General features: G+C 40.2%; 1 protein-coding gene across 2 annotated transcripts in view; it reads left to right on the plus strand.

Annotated features, from left to right (window-relative positions):
* shtn1 (shootin 1) overlaps positions 1 to 18,548 on the plus strand; it is a 49,805-nt gene that overhangs the window by 3,923 nt on the left and 27,334 nt on the right. For both annotated transcript variants that reach the window (XM_037783385.1, XM_037783386.1), the window contains exons 3-4: positions 5,287 to 5,347; positions 16,268 to 16,362. In XM_037783385.1, coding sequence (XP_037639313.1) covers positions 5,287 to 5,347; positions 16,268 to 16,362 — 156 coding nt within the window. The remainder of the gene's footprint in view (positions 1 to 5,286; positions 5,348 to 16,267; positions 16,363 to 18,548) is intronic.

The following is an 18,548-nucleotide window of genomic DNA, read 5'->3' on the forward strand; positions in this document are numbered from 1 at the left end:
GTCACATTGTTGCTACGCTGCGGGGAGGAGGTTGGGATGGATGGCTCCACGTAATCACTTTGACATGGGAGCCCACTGTTTGCTTCTCCTACCAATAGTGGGTAGGTTTAACCTAACCATGATATTTCCATAAACTAGCCAAGCTGCTTTTGTACATAAACCTAACCTAACCTAACATAAACCTAACCAGAAAACCGTCAGTGAATAATGTGTGTAACAGTTATCTGTTATGGTTTTGGAAAGCAATAATAAATGATGTTGTCTGCCGACCTATTGGAGGACTTCAGAAATATTTCCATTAGGGATGCACCGATACCGATACCGGATCAGATATCAGGCTGATACAGACTCAAATAGCTGGATCGGATATCGGTGACAATGGGGCCGATCTATTCAATTCAATTCTACGTTTATGTATATATATACTGGAATTTAATGTTTAAGTTTAAATTCATTCCTGCATTAAAAAGGTTTACACCTGAATTATAATTCCTGTTCATTTTGAAGATTTTTTTATTTTGTATGATTTATTATATTAATAATAAATAACAATTCAGCAAAGTTATATCTATGTATTCATTTGTCACATTTTGTTTTACAAAGTTAGGAAAGCGATGTTTAAGTCAGGCCTGATGTTGCCTTTCACATAAAAGAATGATCCCAGTCACTTCGACACAGTGAGGCATACAGCTTATTAATTAAACAATGCTATCAATCGGTACTCGGTATCATCCGATACCCAAAGCCCAGGTATCGACGGGAATCCAGGGAATATTGCTAATGGAAAATAATTAATAAATAAATACATTTACTAATGAATAAATAAATAAAAAATATTTATTTTAAATGAATAAAAAATAAATACAAAAATAAATAAATAAATATAAATGAAAATCAAACAGAAGAGTAGATAAATAGGGGAATTAATATAAAGGTAAATAAATAAAGCAAAGCAAATTTAAACAGAAATGTCAATTTATGTCAAATTTTATCAATTAATTAATGGCTGCACCTATTTTTAATATTATTTGTGGTACATTTAATGGCACATTCATTTATTTATTGAATAATTCATTAATTAATTCATTTATTTTGATTCTGGCAGATTCCGTCCTCCATATAGGAGAACTACGATGGCCGATGCGAAAACGCAACAGCTCTCTCTAGAGTCAGCATTTGATTTGTTTGTTCTGGACTACTGTAGAAACATAGCGGCGAGGGGACCCACTCCCTATGTAGATATACACGGTTCATTCTAAGCTAATGAAAACAAAACGATTCTTATTATCAGGTGATTATAGACTAAAGAAAATTGTATTATATTAATAGAGATCCCCCTAAATACTACACATTGTACCTTTTAAGAAAGCATCTTTGTTTCATACAGGTCTCCACAAAAATCACACCATCATCATTTGTGTATGTTTTTCAATGAAACTGAGAACAGTGATGAATTCCTTTAATGTTCTAAATCATATTGCAATATCAGTCAAAATAATCGCAATTAGAGATTGTTTCAAAATCGTTAAAGGAATAGTGTGTAGTTGCAGATTACAACTTCCCCCGTGTGCCGAGAGCGTGGGAGAGATATGGTGGCCGACGTGAAAACGCGGATGGCCCTCTCTAGAGCCAGTTGTTGAAAGAGCAGCGTAGGTCATTTGGAGCAAAGCCAGTGGGAACTGAGTTGTGAAGCAAGAGAGAGAGAGTGGCGGCGACAGGAGCAAGTAATGCTATCAACTCAGGCCCGAGCAGGAAAAGTTAGGTTGGGTTTGTCCGTTCTGGGCTACTGTAGAAACATAGCGGTGCAACATTGAGCAATCTCTGGAGAGGACCTGCTCAGGTGACTAAAGAAAATGTTAATATTATATTCCATTTCTGCCAATAGATCCCCCTTATTGTTACACACTGGTCCTTTAAGCCCTAATTAGTATCAGCCTTCAGAAACCTATTAGGTAACCCCCTAGTTAGGGCTTGGTGTAGAAGCTCAGAACCTTTTGAGCACTGACTGATATTTTTTCACAAACTCAAGTACCTCAAGCTGGCATAAAAAATACCTCTTCTTTACTTCCTCTTTGATTAAATTGCTCATTGAAATCATAATTGTGATAATTAGGGCCCGAGCACCGACCAGGGGTCAGCGAGGCCCTATTGAAATCGCTATGTTTCTTCTTCTTCTCCTTTTTCTTTTTCTTTGAAATGAATCACATTTTTGAGAGACTATACGTGCTCAAAAACGAACGACACTTTGCACATGTATCAGAAGTGGTGAAATATTATATATTTTATATTTTTTATAGGTTTTCGTGTATGGGTGTGGCAAAATGGCTCGATAGCGCCCCCTATTGAGTAGCCCCGGCGTGGGGTTTCACCTAGATGTATGAAATTTGGAAGGCATATGTAACATGTTGAGACATAAAAAAAATAGTCTGTTGGAGGTATACTGTAACCCGACAGGAAGTCGGCCATCTTGAATTTAAGGTCGTTTTTACCATTTCCAGGCGCTGTACTTTAAAGAAGATTTAACCCGATCAACTTCAGATTTGGTCAGTAGTATCTTAAGACCTTTGTGATGAAAAGTTGTAATGTTCGTTATGTGACAAACATCATCCGATTCACATAAAATTTACATTGTGTGGTCTAAACTTGATAATGAGCAACATAATGCATGTTTAGCGTGTGTTCTCTAGCGCCACATAGTGGACACAGGAAGTGGGGAAAAATTTGCAATACGTCATTTCCTGTGCCGCTCAATCCACGCAGGAAATTACGTCTAACTTGTGCGTGCAGTGTCCGATGGTCACTGAAACGTACGGGTGTGTCGAGTGACCAATTCCTGGCCTATTGTATGTCTATCCATACTGAAACTAAAGTATTGGCACTGGTATTGAAAATGTTCAAATGACACAGCACTAACCTTGGTGTCCACATCCACTGTTAAAGAGTAAAGAACTCTGTATACTGTATGTCATCTTTTAGCTGTATCTCATAAAACTACTTCCATTGAATTTATTTTGTATGAGCTGACCTTTAGAATTGGGAGCAGGACTGGACAAACTTTTACCAAATAATTATGAGGCGCCGTACAAGACATAATTCATTCTTGCACTCACACACACACATACATTCTCCTTTCACGTACATATATTTTCACTCGCACAAGAATATATGTATGTGTGAGAAGAATGTATGTATTTATGAGAAGAATATATGTATGTGTGAGAAGAATATATGTATGTGTGAGAAGAATATATGTATGTTTGAGAGAGAGTATAGTTGAAACCGATGGCAGGTCATTTATTGCGCTGGGATTGGCTGAGGAGCTCGAGGAGGGAGGGTCATGTGCAGGCCAGCATGGAAGGGGGAAGAGAGACTCCAGTAGGCCGACTGCAGACACAGTTGGATAGGATCTGTACACAATCCCGATCCCTCTGGTCCCCCTTTTCCGCACCACACACACACACACACACAGACCACTGACACTTGCTCACCGGCGCTCAGACATTCATGCTTTATTTCCTTCATTCATTCAGTCCATATCAAAGCGCATTAATTAGCGGAGGTAGACGTCAGAATTTAAAGATATCAGTTACTCAGTACTATCTAAAGTTACCGCTTTTATGTGCTGTCAGTCTTTTCTGAACAGCTGTTTTTGCCCTCACATTCAAATATCACACAGAATCAAGTCAGCGTCTTCTCAGAATAAAACCTCAGCTTGTTCTTCTGTTTGCGAAGGTCATTTTTATAACACTGTTACTGAAACAGCGGTCAGTTTGTTGGAGCAGTTCCACTAACTAGTTCATTGCACATAATGTGTATCTCAGTTTAAATATGCTAGTAAAAATCTGTATGAATCTCAGACACAGGATCAATGAATAATGATCTCTGTCACTCACGCTGTGATTGGTCGCACTGATGGAACATAATAATATTGCAGACTATATGTTAATATTTGTGAGTGAGCAGGATGGTGGTGCAGCTGCAGAATGGAGTTAGAAAGTTTTTTTTTAACGTGTTTCAACAGTATTTCACTGACTGTGTTTAAATTGACTACATTTGTTGAAGTAGCTGAAATAAAGTCACTGAATGCTGCTGAGCCAAGATCCAAATAGCCTAGGTGTCTATTATCATCTACTGTATTTAACCTTTAAATCATCAAACACATTATTACTAAATCAGACTGTGAGATAACAATCATGTCTCTATGTTTGAATATATTTTTAAATCTTCAACTATATTTTTCATCTTCAGTGTCTGCTCCTGTGTTTTGTCCCCATCAGAGCTGAACAAATATATTGTAGATGTAATGTAGGCTACAGTCGAATACACAGTCAGATCCCACCACTTTATCATTAAGGAAATGTGAGTCTGGTAAAAGATGAATTAATGGACCACACTGAATAAAACTTTATTATATTATTGACCATTTTCCACGCTCTGACTTTTTTATAGATAAATGTGCACAGTCAGAATATACTGTACGAACATGTCTACAATCTGTACGTCGACTGGATTCAAATGGAGGCTCTGCCTCTTATTTACCTGTCGCCATGTGAATCATAGTATCAGAGCTCTATTGATGATGGCTTTTTATGTTCAGGTTCAACCTACTCAGAGTTGATTGAACTGACCCTGATCAGCTGTTCTGGAACCAAAAACTCTGAGGCTGCGGTCGAAAAGTCAAAAAATTACGTCCTAACATCTTTTCCTAACCATTTTTCCTTGACCTAAATGGAAAACGTCATAAGGTCAAGGAAAGATGAGAAGGAGAATTCATAAGGACTTAAGAAAAGACAACCATGGTGTTAAGAGAATCTGACTGCACTAACACTATCACTGTGCAAGTGTGAATATATGTATGTGAAAGAAGAATGTATGTGTGTGTGCGAGTGCAAGAATGAATTATGTCTTGTACAGCCCCTCATAAATAATGATTAATGATAATGATAACAGAAGACAAACAATGGCAACGTGGAGGTGTGTGAGTGATAACATGGAGAGAGAAAAACACATGTGTGGCTATTAAAGGATATTATTAAAAGATATGCCGATTACACAAACAAATGGGTTGACGTGCACCGCTCTCCAACCTGCTTCATTTTGAATGTGACTACAACCAAATAAAGCTGCACGGCGCCAGATGACATTATTTTTTGATACCTTTTAACACATTTTCTTTACATTGATTTAACTGCTTTTCCAGGCAGTCTTTTTGAGTCGTGGTTGAAGGTTGATTAAAACAGCAGTGGTCCTATGATGAAGCATCTCTGTCTGTCTCTCTTACATTAGTGCAAGAGGCTGGAGGGGGAGAGGGACGAGGCCATCAAGAAGCTCAATGAGTTCCAGCAAGGTAAGTTTATCTCTCGTTCACGTCCAGAAAGTGAGATTAAGGCAGAATTGTTTTCATTCTACAAACAAGCTTTAAATCATGGATGTATTCCTATAAATGGATACAGTGTGGTAGAGTCAGCATTACGGCCAACCGCAGTACTGCAACAAGAATTGCAATCTCCTGCAGCTCTCAAATCAGATCCATAGACTTCTATGCAAAACTGCAGAAGATATATCTATAAAATATCATCTCAGTGTAAAGTCTATGGGATGAACATGGGCGAGGCAGTGGATAGGGACACTAATATTCTTGTGCAGTTGGCAGTACAACATGAGATCTGTCCACCTTGTCGTAGAAACCAGGCTGTAAAAAACTTTTTTTGGTTATATGCTCAGGGTGAGAAACTTTCATTGGGCAACATCTTGAAACACAGTACCCAGTTCTCACAATACATCCACTCAACCAAGAGCCATACAACTATTGTTTTTTTGTTGTTGCAAATCTGCTAAAGCCCAGGACAGACCGGTCGCGTGAGCAGCGCTTAAGCGTCAGACTTGAATGGCAAAGAGTGAGTTCAAGATAGAGGTAACTAGAATGGCACTCGGAGAGAGCAGACCTCCGCCCTCCCCTCTCCGTGCAGCTTGCGCCATCATCCACGTGTATTTTTTTGTTTATGTTGAGCTCAGCTGTACGTAGCGTAGCATCGTAAAACACTTCATTCAAACTGGACAGAAACAAAATAAAACTCACCCAAACTGTCGTCGTTACTCTTTCCAACATCAACAAATGTGTTTTTGTACAAACTGTAATTTCACCGAGTTTAATGTGAAAAAACGCCGAATATACAGGTGTTTTCCCCTCCCTCCACCCCCCGCTCTCTCTCTGTTCCTCTCTCTGCAGGCAGAAGGAAAGAGGCAGGGTGATGCGTCATGAACGCGTCATCAGTTACACTGCGCATGTCTTAAAGCCTGTGGTGTTAATGCACAGGCTAAGCGGAGTTATTAAGAAAAATTCCCAAAGCGAGATCATGATCCGGATCGCCACCACTATCTAATGGATTCTTCATTGTGCCACACCCCACCCCTCCAAAAAATGTCATTCAAATCCTTTGCGGACTTTTGGAGTAGTCCTCCAAACGGACAAACAAACAAACCAACAAACAAACCAACGCCGGTGAAAACATAACCTCCTTCATAGGCCTTCGGCCTTGGCGGAGGTAATAATCAAAATGCCAGTAGCCTCTAATTTCATACATGGAGGACCATGGAGCTTCATTAATCAACCTAGAGTACGGATGCTAATTTTGTATTTTTTTTTTTAAACCGATAACCGACCTTCGTTAACCGATTATTAACCGTTATAACCGACAAGATTAGTACATCACATGCAGCAGTGCGCCAGCTACAGTGTATGAGCAACAAACAACTGAGTCCCGAGTTCACTTGCCCCGACGCTGCATGTATTGTCGTGGACACATGCAGCCACTTTCCCAGTAAGTCTCCCCCGCATCATTTAGTTTAGCTGCGAGGTTGTCTGCTGAATAAAAAAAACAAAACAGGAAGAGGAGAAAGAACTAGAAAAATACATGTCAGACAAAGAACATCAAACATACATCACTATTGAAGGAAAACAATAATAATCTTACCATAAGTGATCAGGGCACATGATCATAAGTATACAGAATTACACATTAAAAACATTGCTTGGTTTTTTCATGGTGCAATGGATATGTGATGATGTCACTTCCTCAACCAATAGGGATGGCAGACACTTCCAATCATCCAATCACATTGATTTGGTGGTGTTTAAAAGAACCGATAATGTCCCGATGAAGGTCCTCGGTGACTGAAATGTTGACTAATAAAGCAGAGAAGCTCTGTCCCGAACATATATTCGTATGGAAAAGACTCTAACTTGTACACACACACACACACGTCTGTTATACTGCTACTTTATTACTTTATTATTATTTTTGTTCTGCCATTCAATATGACACTAACAGCATTTGTATCCCAACATTTTAAATTTTTAATCTGAATATTTGGATCAAATGTCAAGAAAATATTGGTAGACATAAATTCAGCTCAGTGAGGGACGTTGCCAGAAGTTTTAAGTTTTTCATTTGTGCTCGCCCTCTTGTAACATAATCACAAGATGCTGTGTTTTCAAGCCGTCAGACATTTCAATGTGAAGTGAATCAACCTTTGATGGCACTAGGACCTTGTATTGAGGAACACAGTACATTCTCAAGAAGCTGCATCAGATTCAACACCTTCATCTTGATTGATGACTCCCTTACTTTTAAACCACATGTACTGTACCTTGTAAAAAAAAAAAAAAAAAACTGAGGCTAAAACTGGGTTTTCATTTTCGAAACATTTTTCTTTTAATGTAAAAAAGTGTCTTGTTTCTACAACATTTTTACTGGTTTTAGATTATGGAGATGTTTTGTACATGCATGCCTCTGCTCAATGCCTTCATATGGTCGATGTATCTTACCATGCGTCCTTGATGGTTCAGTACAAATTGTAAAGCTCTGACTCACCGCTGTGAGTTGTACTCTCGGGTGGGATGGCCTGCACTGGCAACCCGTTGGTACATCTTGAAGGTGATTCTGGGTCTGCTCCCACACCACTTAAGTGTTTTTATTACGCAGAAAAATTCTTGACAGTATTCACTGCGTTCACAGGACCTCTTTGTGCTCTCTGTCCCAAAAGCTCGGACAAAAATTGGGGAAAGGGCTTTTGCGTATTCTGCACCCTCGGCCTGGAATTTGCTCCAAAATGACTTGAAAATCAAGTATCTGGTATCATTAAACATTTTTAAATCTAAAATGAAGGCTTTAGAAGCAGCCTCTATGGCATGCCAATGTTTTTAGCTTCCCTTGTTGTACAGCTGACTCCCAGAAAAGTTCCTTCATGTCCCCCACATTTGTCTTTTTTAATGAAAATTTTAGTGCTTTTAGAGTTTGTGAACTGTACTTTGTCTCCGTTTGTGTCTGTGTCTGCAACTTTGTGTTCTTGCTGCCGACTGTCTTGGCCAGGTCTCCCTTGGAAAAGAGGATCTTAATCTCAATGGGACTAACCTGGTTAAATAAAGGTTAAATAAAATAAAATAAAAAAAACACATCTGTCGACCAATACCTACAGACGTAGGCAAAGGTTGGTAACGTTCCGTTAAAGAGAGAAAAACCCACAATGGTCAATGAAATAACTTGAAACTGACAAAAGTAATAATAAATAAAAATTCACTGAAAATTAACTAATGAAAATCAGATATTGTTTTTGAATTATGGTTCAGCAGAATCATTTAAAAAAACAAACTAATGAAACTGGCCTAGACAAAAATGATGGTAACATTAACTTAATATTTTGTTGCACAACCTTTTGAGGCAATCACTGCAATCAAGTGATTTCTGTAACTCTCAATGAGACTTCTGCACCTGTTGACAGGTATGTTGGCCCACTCCTCGTGAGCAAATTGCTCCAGCTGTCTCAGGTTTGAAGGGTGCCTTCTCCAGACTGCATGTTTCAGCTCCTTCCACAGATGTTCAATAGGATTTAGATCAGGGCTCATAGAAGGCCACTTCAGAATAGTCCAATGTTTTGTTCTTAGCCATTCTTGGGTGTTTTTAGCTGTGTTTTGGGTCATCATCCTGTTTGAGGACCCATGACCTGCAACTGAGACCAAGCTTTCTGACACTGGGCAGCACATTTCGCTCCAGAATGCCTTGATAGTCTTGAGATTTTATCGCACCCTGCACAGATTCAAGACACCCTGTGCCAGATGCAACAAAGCAGCCCCATAACATAACCGAGCCTCCTCCATGTTTTACATTAGGTACAGTGTTCTTTTCTTTGGATGCTTCATTTTTGCGTCTGTGAACATAGAGCTGATGTGACTTGCCAAAAAGCTCCAGTTTTGTCTCATCTGTCCAAAGGACATTCTCCCAGAAGCTTTGTGGCTTGTCAATATGCATTTTGGAAAATTCCAGTCTCGCTTTTTTATGATTTGGTGTCCTCCTGGGTCGTCTTCCATTAAGTCCACTTTGGCTCAAACAGTGACGGATGGTGCGATCTGACACTGATGTACCTTGACCTTGGAGTTCACCTCTAATCTCTTTGGAAGTTGTTCTGGGCTCTTTGGTTACCATTCGTATTATCCGTCTCTTCAATATGTCATCAATTTTCCCCTTGCGGCCACGTCCAGGGAGGTTGGCTACAGTCCCATGGACCTTAAACTTCTGAATAATATGTGCAGCTGTAGTCACAGGAACATCAAGCTGCTTGGAGATGGTCTTATAGCCTTTACCTTTAACATGAAGGTCTATAATGTTCTTTCTGATCTCCTGAGACAACTCTCTCCTTGGCTTTCTGTGGTCCATGTTCAGTGTGGTACACACCATGATGCCAAACAGCACAGTGACTACTTTTCACCCTTTAAATAGGCAGACTGACTGATTACAAGTTTGAAGATACCTGTGATGCCAATTACAGGACACACCTTAGTTTAATATGTCCCTATGGTCACATTATTTTACATCTTTTCTAGGGGTACCATCATTTTTGTCCTGGCCTGATTTTCATTAGTTCATTTTCAGTAAATTTTTATTTATTATTACTTTTGTCAGTTTCAAGTTATTTCAGTGACCATTGTGGGTTTTTCTCTCTTTAACGGAACGTTACCAACAACTTTGCCTACGTCTGTATATGATCCATGATCCTATATTTGTGGCAGCATATGCATGCATGTGCTCTGTTGCAATAAACGTATGTTGTTTTGAGAATGATCACGCCCGTACAAATATGTGAACCGGCACACCGATAATGGCATTGGAATAGCAACGCCGCTGCTTCAGCTTTCATCACAAACCTGTTTCCAAACACTGCAAATTTCAAATGTTTTGGCCCACCATTCAATTTTCCAAAATGATTTTCCTTACAGGTTTGAATGCTTTTGCTATGACCACTTAAGTGAAGACAGAATTTAAAATAGGGCTCCGCATGTCAAAAAGATAGAGCAAATAGTTTGTCTTTGTGACGGTGACAGTTGTGTGGATTTTCATCTGAATAAATCTGGCCTGTGCTTGTGTATTCAGCGATTCTCCAGCCAAAACACATATTGTGTTTGACTTCCGCGTTAATAGAGGCTGCCTCACCGTGCCAAGCAGCTGCATATTAGGACCTATTACGTGATTTCATAGCTCTTAGAAAATTGCTCCTATTCACAACGAAACGGCTGGGGGTGGGGCAGCAGGGTTGGTGGGGGGGGGGGGGGTAGTGGGAGGACGGGAGAAAAAGCCCCCAACACACAATCATGCCTTTTCAATTGCCGATGGCAAGGTTGATGACAACATGACCATTGTGTTATAATGATAACACCACAAAGGCATCTGCCCCCCTCATCAAGGCTTCACAGCGGCTGCAGATACAATTTAATTCACTGCTCCGTTGGCGGCGCTGATACCATTATGCAGCTCGTCGGCACAGTGGTAATCACTGTCTTTCCTGAGAGGAGGATGAAAAAAGACTGGCACAAAAAAGAGGGTAGAAAAAAGATGGAGTGATGATGATGGGGAGGCCGAAACTTACAATTAAGACTGCCAATTCCGACGTGTCGGAGCCCCCCGTCGACTCGTGCTCATACACTTTCAACACTTCCACCGCTGTTTATTTACCATGGCTACCAGTAATTATAATTAACATGTCATTTAGTTCAAGGCGTCCTTTCGTAGGTTGCTGAGTGTGGCCGCAGCATTACGGAGACAGGCAGAGAAGAACGGAGAAGAGGCCGAGGATGGAAACTGGCAGCTAAGTGCTATTGAATGACTGATGTGGAGGGGCGCTGCAGGAACGCGGATATCGCCAGGCGCGCCAGCGTTCATCAAGTTCTTAATTAGGTGTCACTGGGGGAAGGAATTGCCCACAGCAATGGCACTAATGCTTAATTTTCTTCCTCGCTCAACCACAATATTTAATTAGCTAAGTGGTAGGGCATTCTTCAGGGGCGTTATTGCAGCTTAAACAACATTACAGTTTGTGATTTGGATTTTTACCTGATTAAAGTCGCACTAATCAATATGTTTCATATCAACAATGGATCAAATGACTGCGTGTAATGTGAAAGGTGTCACTCATAATGAGTCCACGGAGAATTATCACCAACTCTACAGTTCACCTCAGCTCATAGCCTGTATATAACAAGTGGACGTAGTCACCATGACATTGGTTTGTTGACTGCCGTTTTGAAGCCTCGAGTTAAGCATTTTGGCCGTCGCCATCTTGGTTTTTAGAGTGAGCCATCGTCTTGGTTTTTGGCTGGACCACAAGTGATACAAGAGGGTGGAGCTGATGCTGCGTTCCTGACAACTTGGAGGTCTGAATTTTTCCAGTTAAAATTTCCAATTTCCAACCTCCAAGCATTCCAGGTGCACGACACCAAACGTAAACGAAAAACATGGCTGACTGTGGGCGGCTGTGGCTCAGAGGGAAGAGCAGGTTGTCCACCAATCGGAAGGTCAGTGGTTCAATCCCCGGCTGCTCCGGGTCACATGTCGATGTGTCCTTGTGCAAGACACTGAACCCCAAATTGCTCCTGAAGGCATAGCCATCAATGTGTGAATGAGTATTTAGATTAGATCCTGATGGGCAAAGTTGGCACCTTAGCAGCCTCTTTCATCAGTGTGTGTGAATGGGTGAATACTGACATGTAGTGTAAAGAGTTTTGAGCGGTCGGAAGACTAGAAAAGCGCTATATAAATGCAAGTACATTTACCATTTACTGTGTCAAACGGATGTTTTTTTGGCAAGTGTGCACACATTTGAACTCTCAGCAGTGCAGCTTCCACAAATTATTTCGTATTGGAATTTGGTTTTGTGCGGAGAAGTTAAATTTCACAGATTGTTTACCGTAACCAGCTACCCAATAACATGCCGACATATTTCACATCAATTTACATGCAGAACAGGTTTTACTATATAATAGTATGCATTATTTTAATTGGGAAAACATACTTAACTTTGCATTTTAAATGATAGTTTGCCATTTACTAAGGCTGTCCCGAATACCATTTTCTGGGCTTTGAAGCTTCAGTGAGAAATATTCAAAGGTATTCGAATAATGTTGTTGGGTTATTCCTTATTGCATACTTATATATACATTTTTTTAAAACAAAGCATTCGAATAGTGATTTAGAGGTTGAATACCATGGCAACTGTCAAAGCTTCGAAGCATTCGGGTCAGCCCTACCATTTACAATGTTACATTGTTGTGTGATGTCAAGCAACTGCTTCTTTGTGAAGTCGTAGATGGATTGGCCTTCTGAGTTCACAGGTAGGAACTCCGACTTTGAGTGGCGTTCCATTGTACTTTTTCTAGTAGGATGTTGGAAATTTTCGAGTTCCGAGTTGTCTGGAATGCAGCATAAATGCAACTGAACGCTGAATAAGACATCTTTAGGCGACCAAAACGATTATAATTAACTCTGATGAACTGAAAACACACTGTGAAAGGGTTAAAGTTGTAAGATGAAAACACAGACAACTCCCAGACCGGACAACGCTGTGGTAGCGACCTGTCAATCACAATGTAGCCCTGCCCTAAAGCATCCCCTGCTTTATGGTCTATTTGACTCTAAATGGGACCATAATTTATTAAATGAACATCATGCTGTATTGAAGAAGACTTGAAACTACAGTTGAGACCATAAACTCATGTTTACAATGTTTACTGAGGTAATAAATCAAGTGAGAAGTAGGTTTGTTTTCTCATAGACTTCTATTTAATCAGACTTCTTTTTGCAACCAGAGGAGTCGCCCCCTGCTGGCTATTAGAAAGAATGCAAGTTTAAGGCACTTGGAAACAGCCGTTGACAGAAGTCCATTTACTTGCTTGTTTTGGAGCTAAGTGGAACTTAAGTTGAGGTTGTCTTTGCAAAAATATGTGAGATATTGTGTTTCCAGCTTGTCCTTTTGCCATCAAAAAAATCTAATAATGTAGCTTTAATATAGATATGTGTCAAGGAACTAGAATATCCAATATACCTGCAGAAGATTAGGCTAGGATTAACTTTCAGGTTGCTTTTTCTGTATATTGAACAGTCTTAGCTATAAATCCATTGTCTATATTCATTTGATTTAATGCCCATCAGTATTTTATCAAATAGAAATTCACTGTCCATCTCGTCATATGCAGCGCTATTGATGTTGTACATGCTACAGTATTTTAGCATAGAATTAAGGCTTGAAAGCAAATGTTTCCGTTCACCCTGGGTTAAGTGCAACATCACATGCATCAACCTTAACAAAGTGCCCACATACACTCTAAACTGTTATTCATAGTCTTACGCTCTAAAGTTGTTTCCTGCGTGTATTCAGTCTATACTCAATGCGCATCGGTGCAGGCTGATGGAAATAAGAAGGTAGGAGAAATTATCTGAATAAAAGATACATTGGTAACAACATTTAGTTCACTTCCTTTTGAATTCAAATCATAATGACGTACATAGGTCACTCACCATTGAGGCTACTCAGATGACAGCCACAATAGCGAGCTGTAATATGTTTCCTGTGTCAAGTGTTACAGTGTTACAGTTACAGTGTTAAGTGTCTTATCTCAATTAGCTGCAAAATGAGGAGAGAAGTCACAGGTATGGCACCCACTCATTTAGAAAATCCTAATCATGTTCTTTGTCTCCTTGATGGCATTTTGATCAGGTTGAATGGTCATGAGTTGACTTTTAAAGTTTGTATTGACATGAATGCAGCCATTCAGTAGAATTGTAAATGCAGCTTTGCATGTTTCATTAACGTTGTCACATCGACGAAGGCTATACTGATTTGTGGGCTTCTTTGCTAAGGGCCACAAATTGTAAGATGAACATGCATCATTTTCTTGTGTCTGTATTTTTGCCATACTGACTCGTGGATCGATTTCAATCTGTTAATTTGTTGCTCTGTCGTTTGGTAAACAGTGTTTTGATTGGCCAAATGTGAAACTAATGTAATGGCTCTTTGTTACTGGTTGGGCCAGAAAGGCTACAGTGTTGATTTTGGCGGCCCCTGTGGACAAAAGCGGTAGTGTTTCGGAGCACCAGAGTCCCTTTATAAAACCTCTCATTTTACTGCAGCAGGGTCTGACAGAATACCCTATGCCCAGTCCTGGTTCTGGTTCTCCCGTGCCCCCCTTTCCCTCCAGCGGGCCCAGCAATACGGCCTGGAGCTCCAGCAGCGGCATCTTCTCACTGATGGGGTTGTTTAGTGATGTTGGTCATATACTGTAGATGCATCAGTAGTAAATTGAGACTGTTTCGTAACCAGTTAAAAGTTCCTCACAGTAACTTTAAGTACAGTCTTGAGGTACATTACATTTCGGAGGGAAATTATTGTACTTTTTTACTTTACACTACATTTATTTGATGGATATAGTTACTAGTTAAAACTAGATTTACATTTATGATGAGCTTTTAAAATTATGTATGGTTATAGATTAACTTACGCAACAGTATATAAAGCAGCCAAAATGAGCTCCGTCTCAGCCTACTACCAACTGTAAAATGCTACTTATACATTTTTGCGATTATTTGCTTATAACACCTGAATGTAGGACTTTTGTGTCCTTATGCCTAAGGATATCCCAAGAAAATATTCATATACTATTTTATTTTTTACATATAAGTATTGATACTTTGACTTCAGTATATGATCTGAATATTTCTCCCATTACTTGCTCTCTATACACGGTGCAATAACATAGAGGTTCATTTCATGTCACACTTTGCGAAATCTACAAAAATATTGTTAATACATTTGTATACTACAAACTACAACAGCAAATATCATTTGAAAGAAATATAATGTCACCTAAGTTTTATGAACATTGAAAATAAAAAGGATTAGAGGCTGTGTGTAGGCAACTCTCATCTCTGGGTTAAGGTTGGGAAAGGATCCTGGTTTTGGTTACATAATGTTCATCAACACTGAATTGCAACCATAGACAGGACTTCATTGAAATGAAATGTTTGACAGTGAACATAATGCAAGGGGCAATTATGTTTCCTTTTAAATGTATTTGGCAAAAATATGAAGGTAATTTCTAGGAAAAATATCTATGAACATAAAGTGTATGTCTCTGGTCTCCGTCGGTGGACGTGTTCCACAGCGAGATCTAGGACCAAAGTATTGGATTGGACTACATTCCTCTCTTGATTTCCAACTGTCCTCTGGAATCTCCTCCAAATTCACACAGTTTCTAGGGGCCTTAAAGTGGCAGTAGGTAGAATATGTTTGGCATCATTGGGCAAAAATTCCATAATAACCTTTCAGCATATTGTAATTCAAGTGTTCTGAGAGGAAACTAGACTTCTGCGCCTCCTCATGGCTCTGTTTTCAGGCTTTAAATAAATCTAGCCTGTGACGGGAGACTTTGACCAATCACAGATCATTTCAGAGACAGAGAGCGTTCCTATTGGCTATGCTCTGGCTGGTGGGCGGGGCTTGGTATTTCCTCCGCAGATCTCAACATTTGAGGAGAGAAATAGTCATCACAGTAATAGAATGTTGATTCATATTTGATCAGCGCTGCCAAGTTTGACCGTTTGATTGGAGTTGGCGAGTGATTGACAGCGGGCTCTCGTAGACGACAGCTGAACAGCAGACTCCAGGTCAGCTCTGACTGCTTGTTTTCGTCTGTGAAATCCTGCAGATGTCATTAGGAACACCGGAGGACACAGAGGCACATTCAGATTACATGTCTCATGCTCTGCTGTCAGGATATAGTGACCGTTTTATAAAACTATATAAAACTTTTTTTAATCCTATTTGCTCCATTTGTACCCTCTGCAGCTTTAAGTCATTCAGTGCTTCTCACCAAGTTATAAATATAGAGGTAATGTGGTTATGGTATCTTTTTCTTTGTCTTTAATCCTCTTTTTTCTCTTAGTTTCTCAGATGGTCATTGAAGAGGTCAGCGCCATTCAGGAGAACCTGGAGATCGAGAGGACGTGTAGAGAAAGTGCTGAAGCCCTGGCCTCCAAGGTAAACGTATATACTGTCAACCATCTGCATTATTTTTATGTTACTGACATTGCCAAAGTCCTATAAAACATGCTCACAATCAAGAAAACGCTATCATTAAATTACAACGAGAGGAATAATGTAATCAGAATAATAGGATCTGTTGATTTAGACTAAATAAATAAAACGGCATCAAATCAGCTATTTCAGACACCCTGGTCGGTGTGTTCCAGTAACCGTCACTTTGACACGTTTAACCCGTGTGTTGCAATCAAAAGCACTCTGTGGTCCTCCAGTCCTGCTGCTGTCCCCATATCGTAGTTTCTAAAAACTGCATTGGATTCTTTTGATTCAGAGCACACTTTTTTTGGAGTCCTTCCTAAAATGTGAGTTGTGATTGAGAGTGGGGGAGCCTGGCACGTAGTGATTTTGCAGCCCACTGGTGTTGAGCTTATCACTGTAATCATTTCTCATTCAATTTCTGGACAAAAGCCCTCACGGTCCACCTGGTTGGACCAGATTTTCGGCAGTGGGAGGCTGGGGGAGAATTATAGTGAAGGTCGACTTTTTTTCTCACCTCTCCTCGGCCTCCAGTTCTCCTCTTTCCTTTTGGGTTGTTTTCATCCTCATCTTCCTGGGGTGGTAAGTAAGATGTTCACCGCCTCTAATGACCACGAGGTATCTGAGTGAGTTGACTCGGTTGATCGATGCTACCGGCTCCGAGATTACTCGTCTGGCTGCTGAGATTTCTGGCTTTGAAAAACTGACCCTCAAGACATTCCCAATACCCGTCACTCATCTATTGACATTATCTACCGCTCATTGCAATTCATTTTGTATTTTATGAAGGTTAAAAAAACTTTTAAACCAATTTCAATATTCAGCAAGCTGATATTCTACATGTTTCTGAATCTCTGCTACACTAGTCTGTAAATGACACATGGGATGGTGAATCTGACCCGTTAGCATCGCCTAATAATGACAGGCTACAGCGCAACCTGTCTACCTACTTGTCTACCTACCTACTAACTGTCTACCTACCTACCTATCTTGGGGCGGCTGTGGCTCAGCGGGTAGAGCAGGTCGTCCACCAATCAGAAGGTTGGTGGTTCGATCCATGGCATGCTCACATGTCGATGTGTCCTTGAGCAAGACACTTAACCTTTTTAAAGCGTCTTGAGATAACTTCTGTTGTGATTTGACGCTATACAAAAATAAATTGAATTGAATTGAATTGAATTGAATTAACCCATCGGTGTGTGAATGAGTATTTAGATTAGATCCTGATGGTCAAAGTTGGCACCTTAGCAGCCTCTGCCATCAGTGTATGAATGTGCAGTGTAGTGTAAAGTGCTTTGAGTGGTCGGAAGACAAGAAAAACGCTATATGAATGCAAGTCCATTTACCATCATTTACCATCTACCTGTTTACCTACCTGCTTACCTACCTACAAACTGTCTACCTACCTACCTACCTACCTGTCTACCTACCTGTCTACCTACCTACCTACCTACCTGTCTACCTACCTGTCTACCTACCTACCTACTTACCTACCTACCTGTCTACCTACCTACCTATCAACCTACCTACCTACCGGTCTACCTACCTGTCTACCTACCTACCTACCTGTCTACCTACCTACCAACCTACCTACCTACCTACCTACCTGTCTACCTACCTGTCTACCTACCTACCTACCTACCTACCTACCTATGTACCTACCTACCTGTCTACCTACCTGTCTACCTACCTACCTACCTACCTGTCTACCTACCTGTCTACCTACCTGTCTACCTACCTACCTACCTACGTACCTACCTACCTGTCTACCTACCTACATACCTACCTGCCTACCTACCTGTCTACCTACCAACCTACGTAGTCTACAATAATGTGGTTTTAATATAAATTAATACAATCGCCAAGAAAACTACTGCTAAACTAATGCTAAATGCCACTACTCTCCTCAATTGGAAATCCAGACACCTACTCTCTATAAAACAATGGTTGAATCTCCTCTCAGAACATGTATCACTAGAGCAAGTCTCTGCCAAACAGAGGCACCAAATCACGGAATTCAATAAAAATGTCTCATATCTGATCCTGCCTCTTAGCTAAATGCCCCCCCGTCACTACTATCATCTTCATATTACAATCCCAACCCTTTCCTATACCTCATTTTACACAGCTAAAAAAAAAATTGTCTC

This window comes from Sebastes umbrosus, chromosome 10 (genome assembly GCF_015220745.1).
Source record: "Sebastes umbrosus isolate fSebUmb1 chromosome 10, fSebUmb1.pri, whole genome shotgun sequence".
Lineage (NCBI taxonomy): Eukaryota > Metazoa > Chordata > Actinopteri > Perciformes > Sebastidae > Sebastes > Sebastes umbrosus.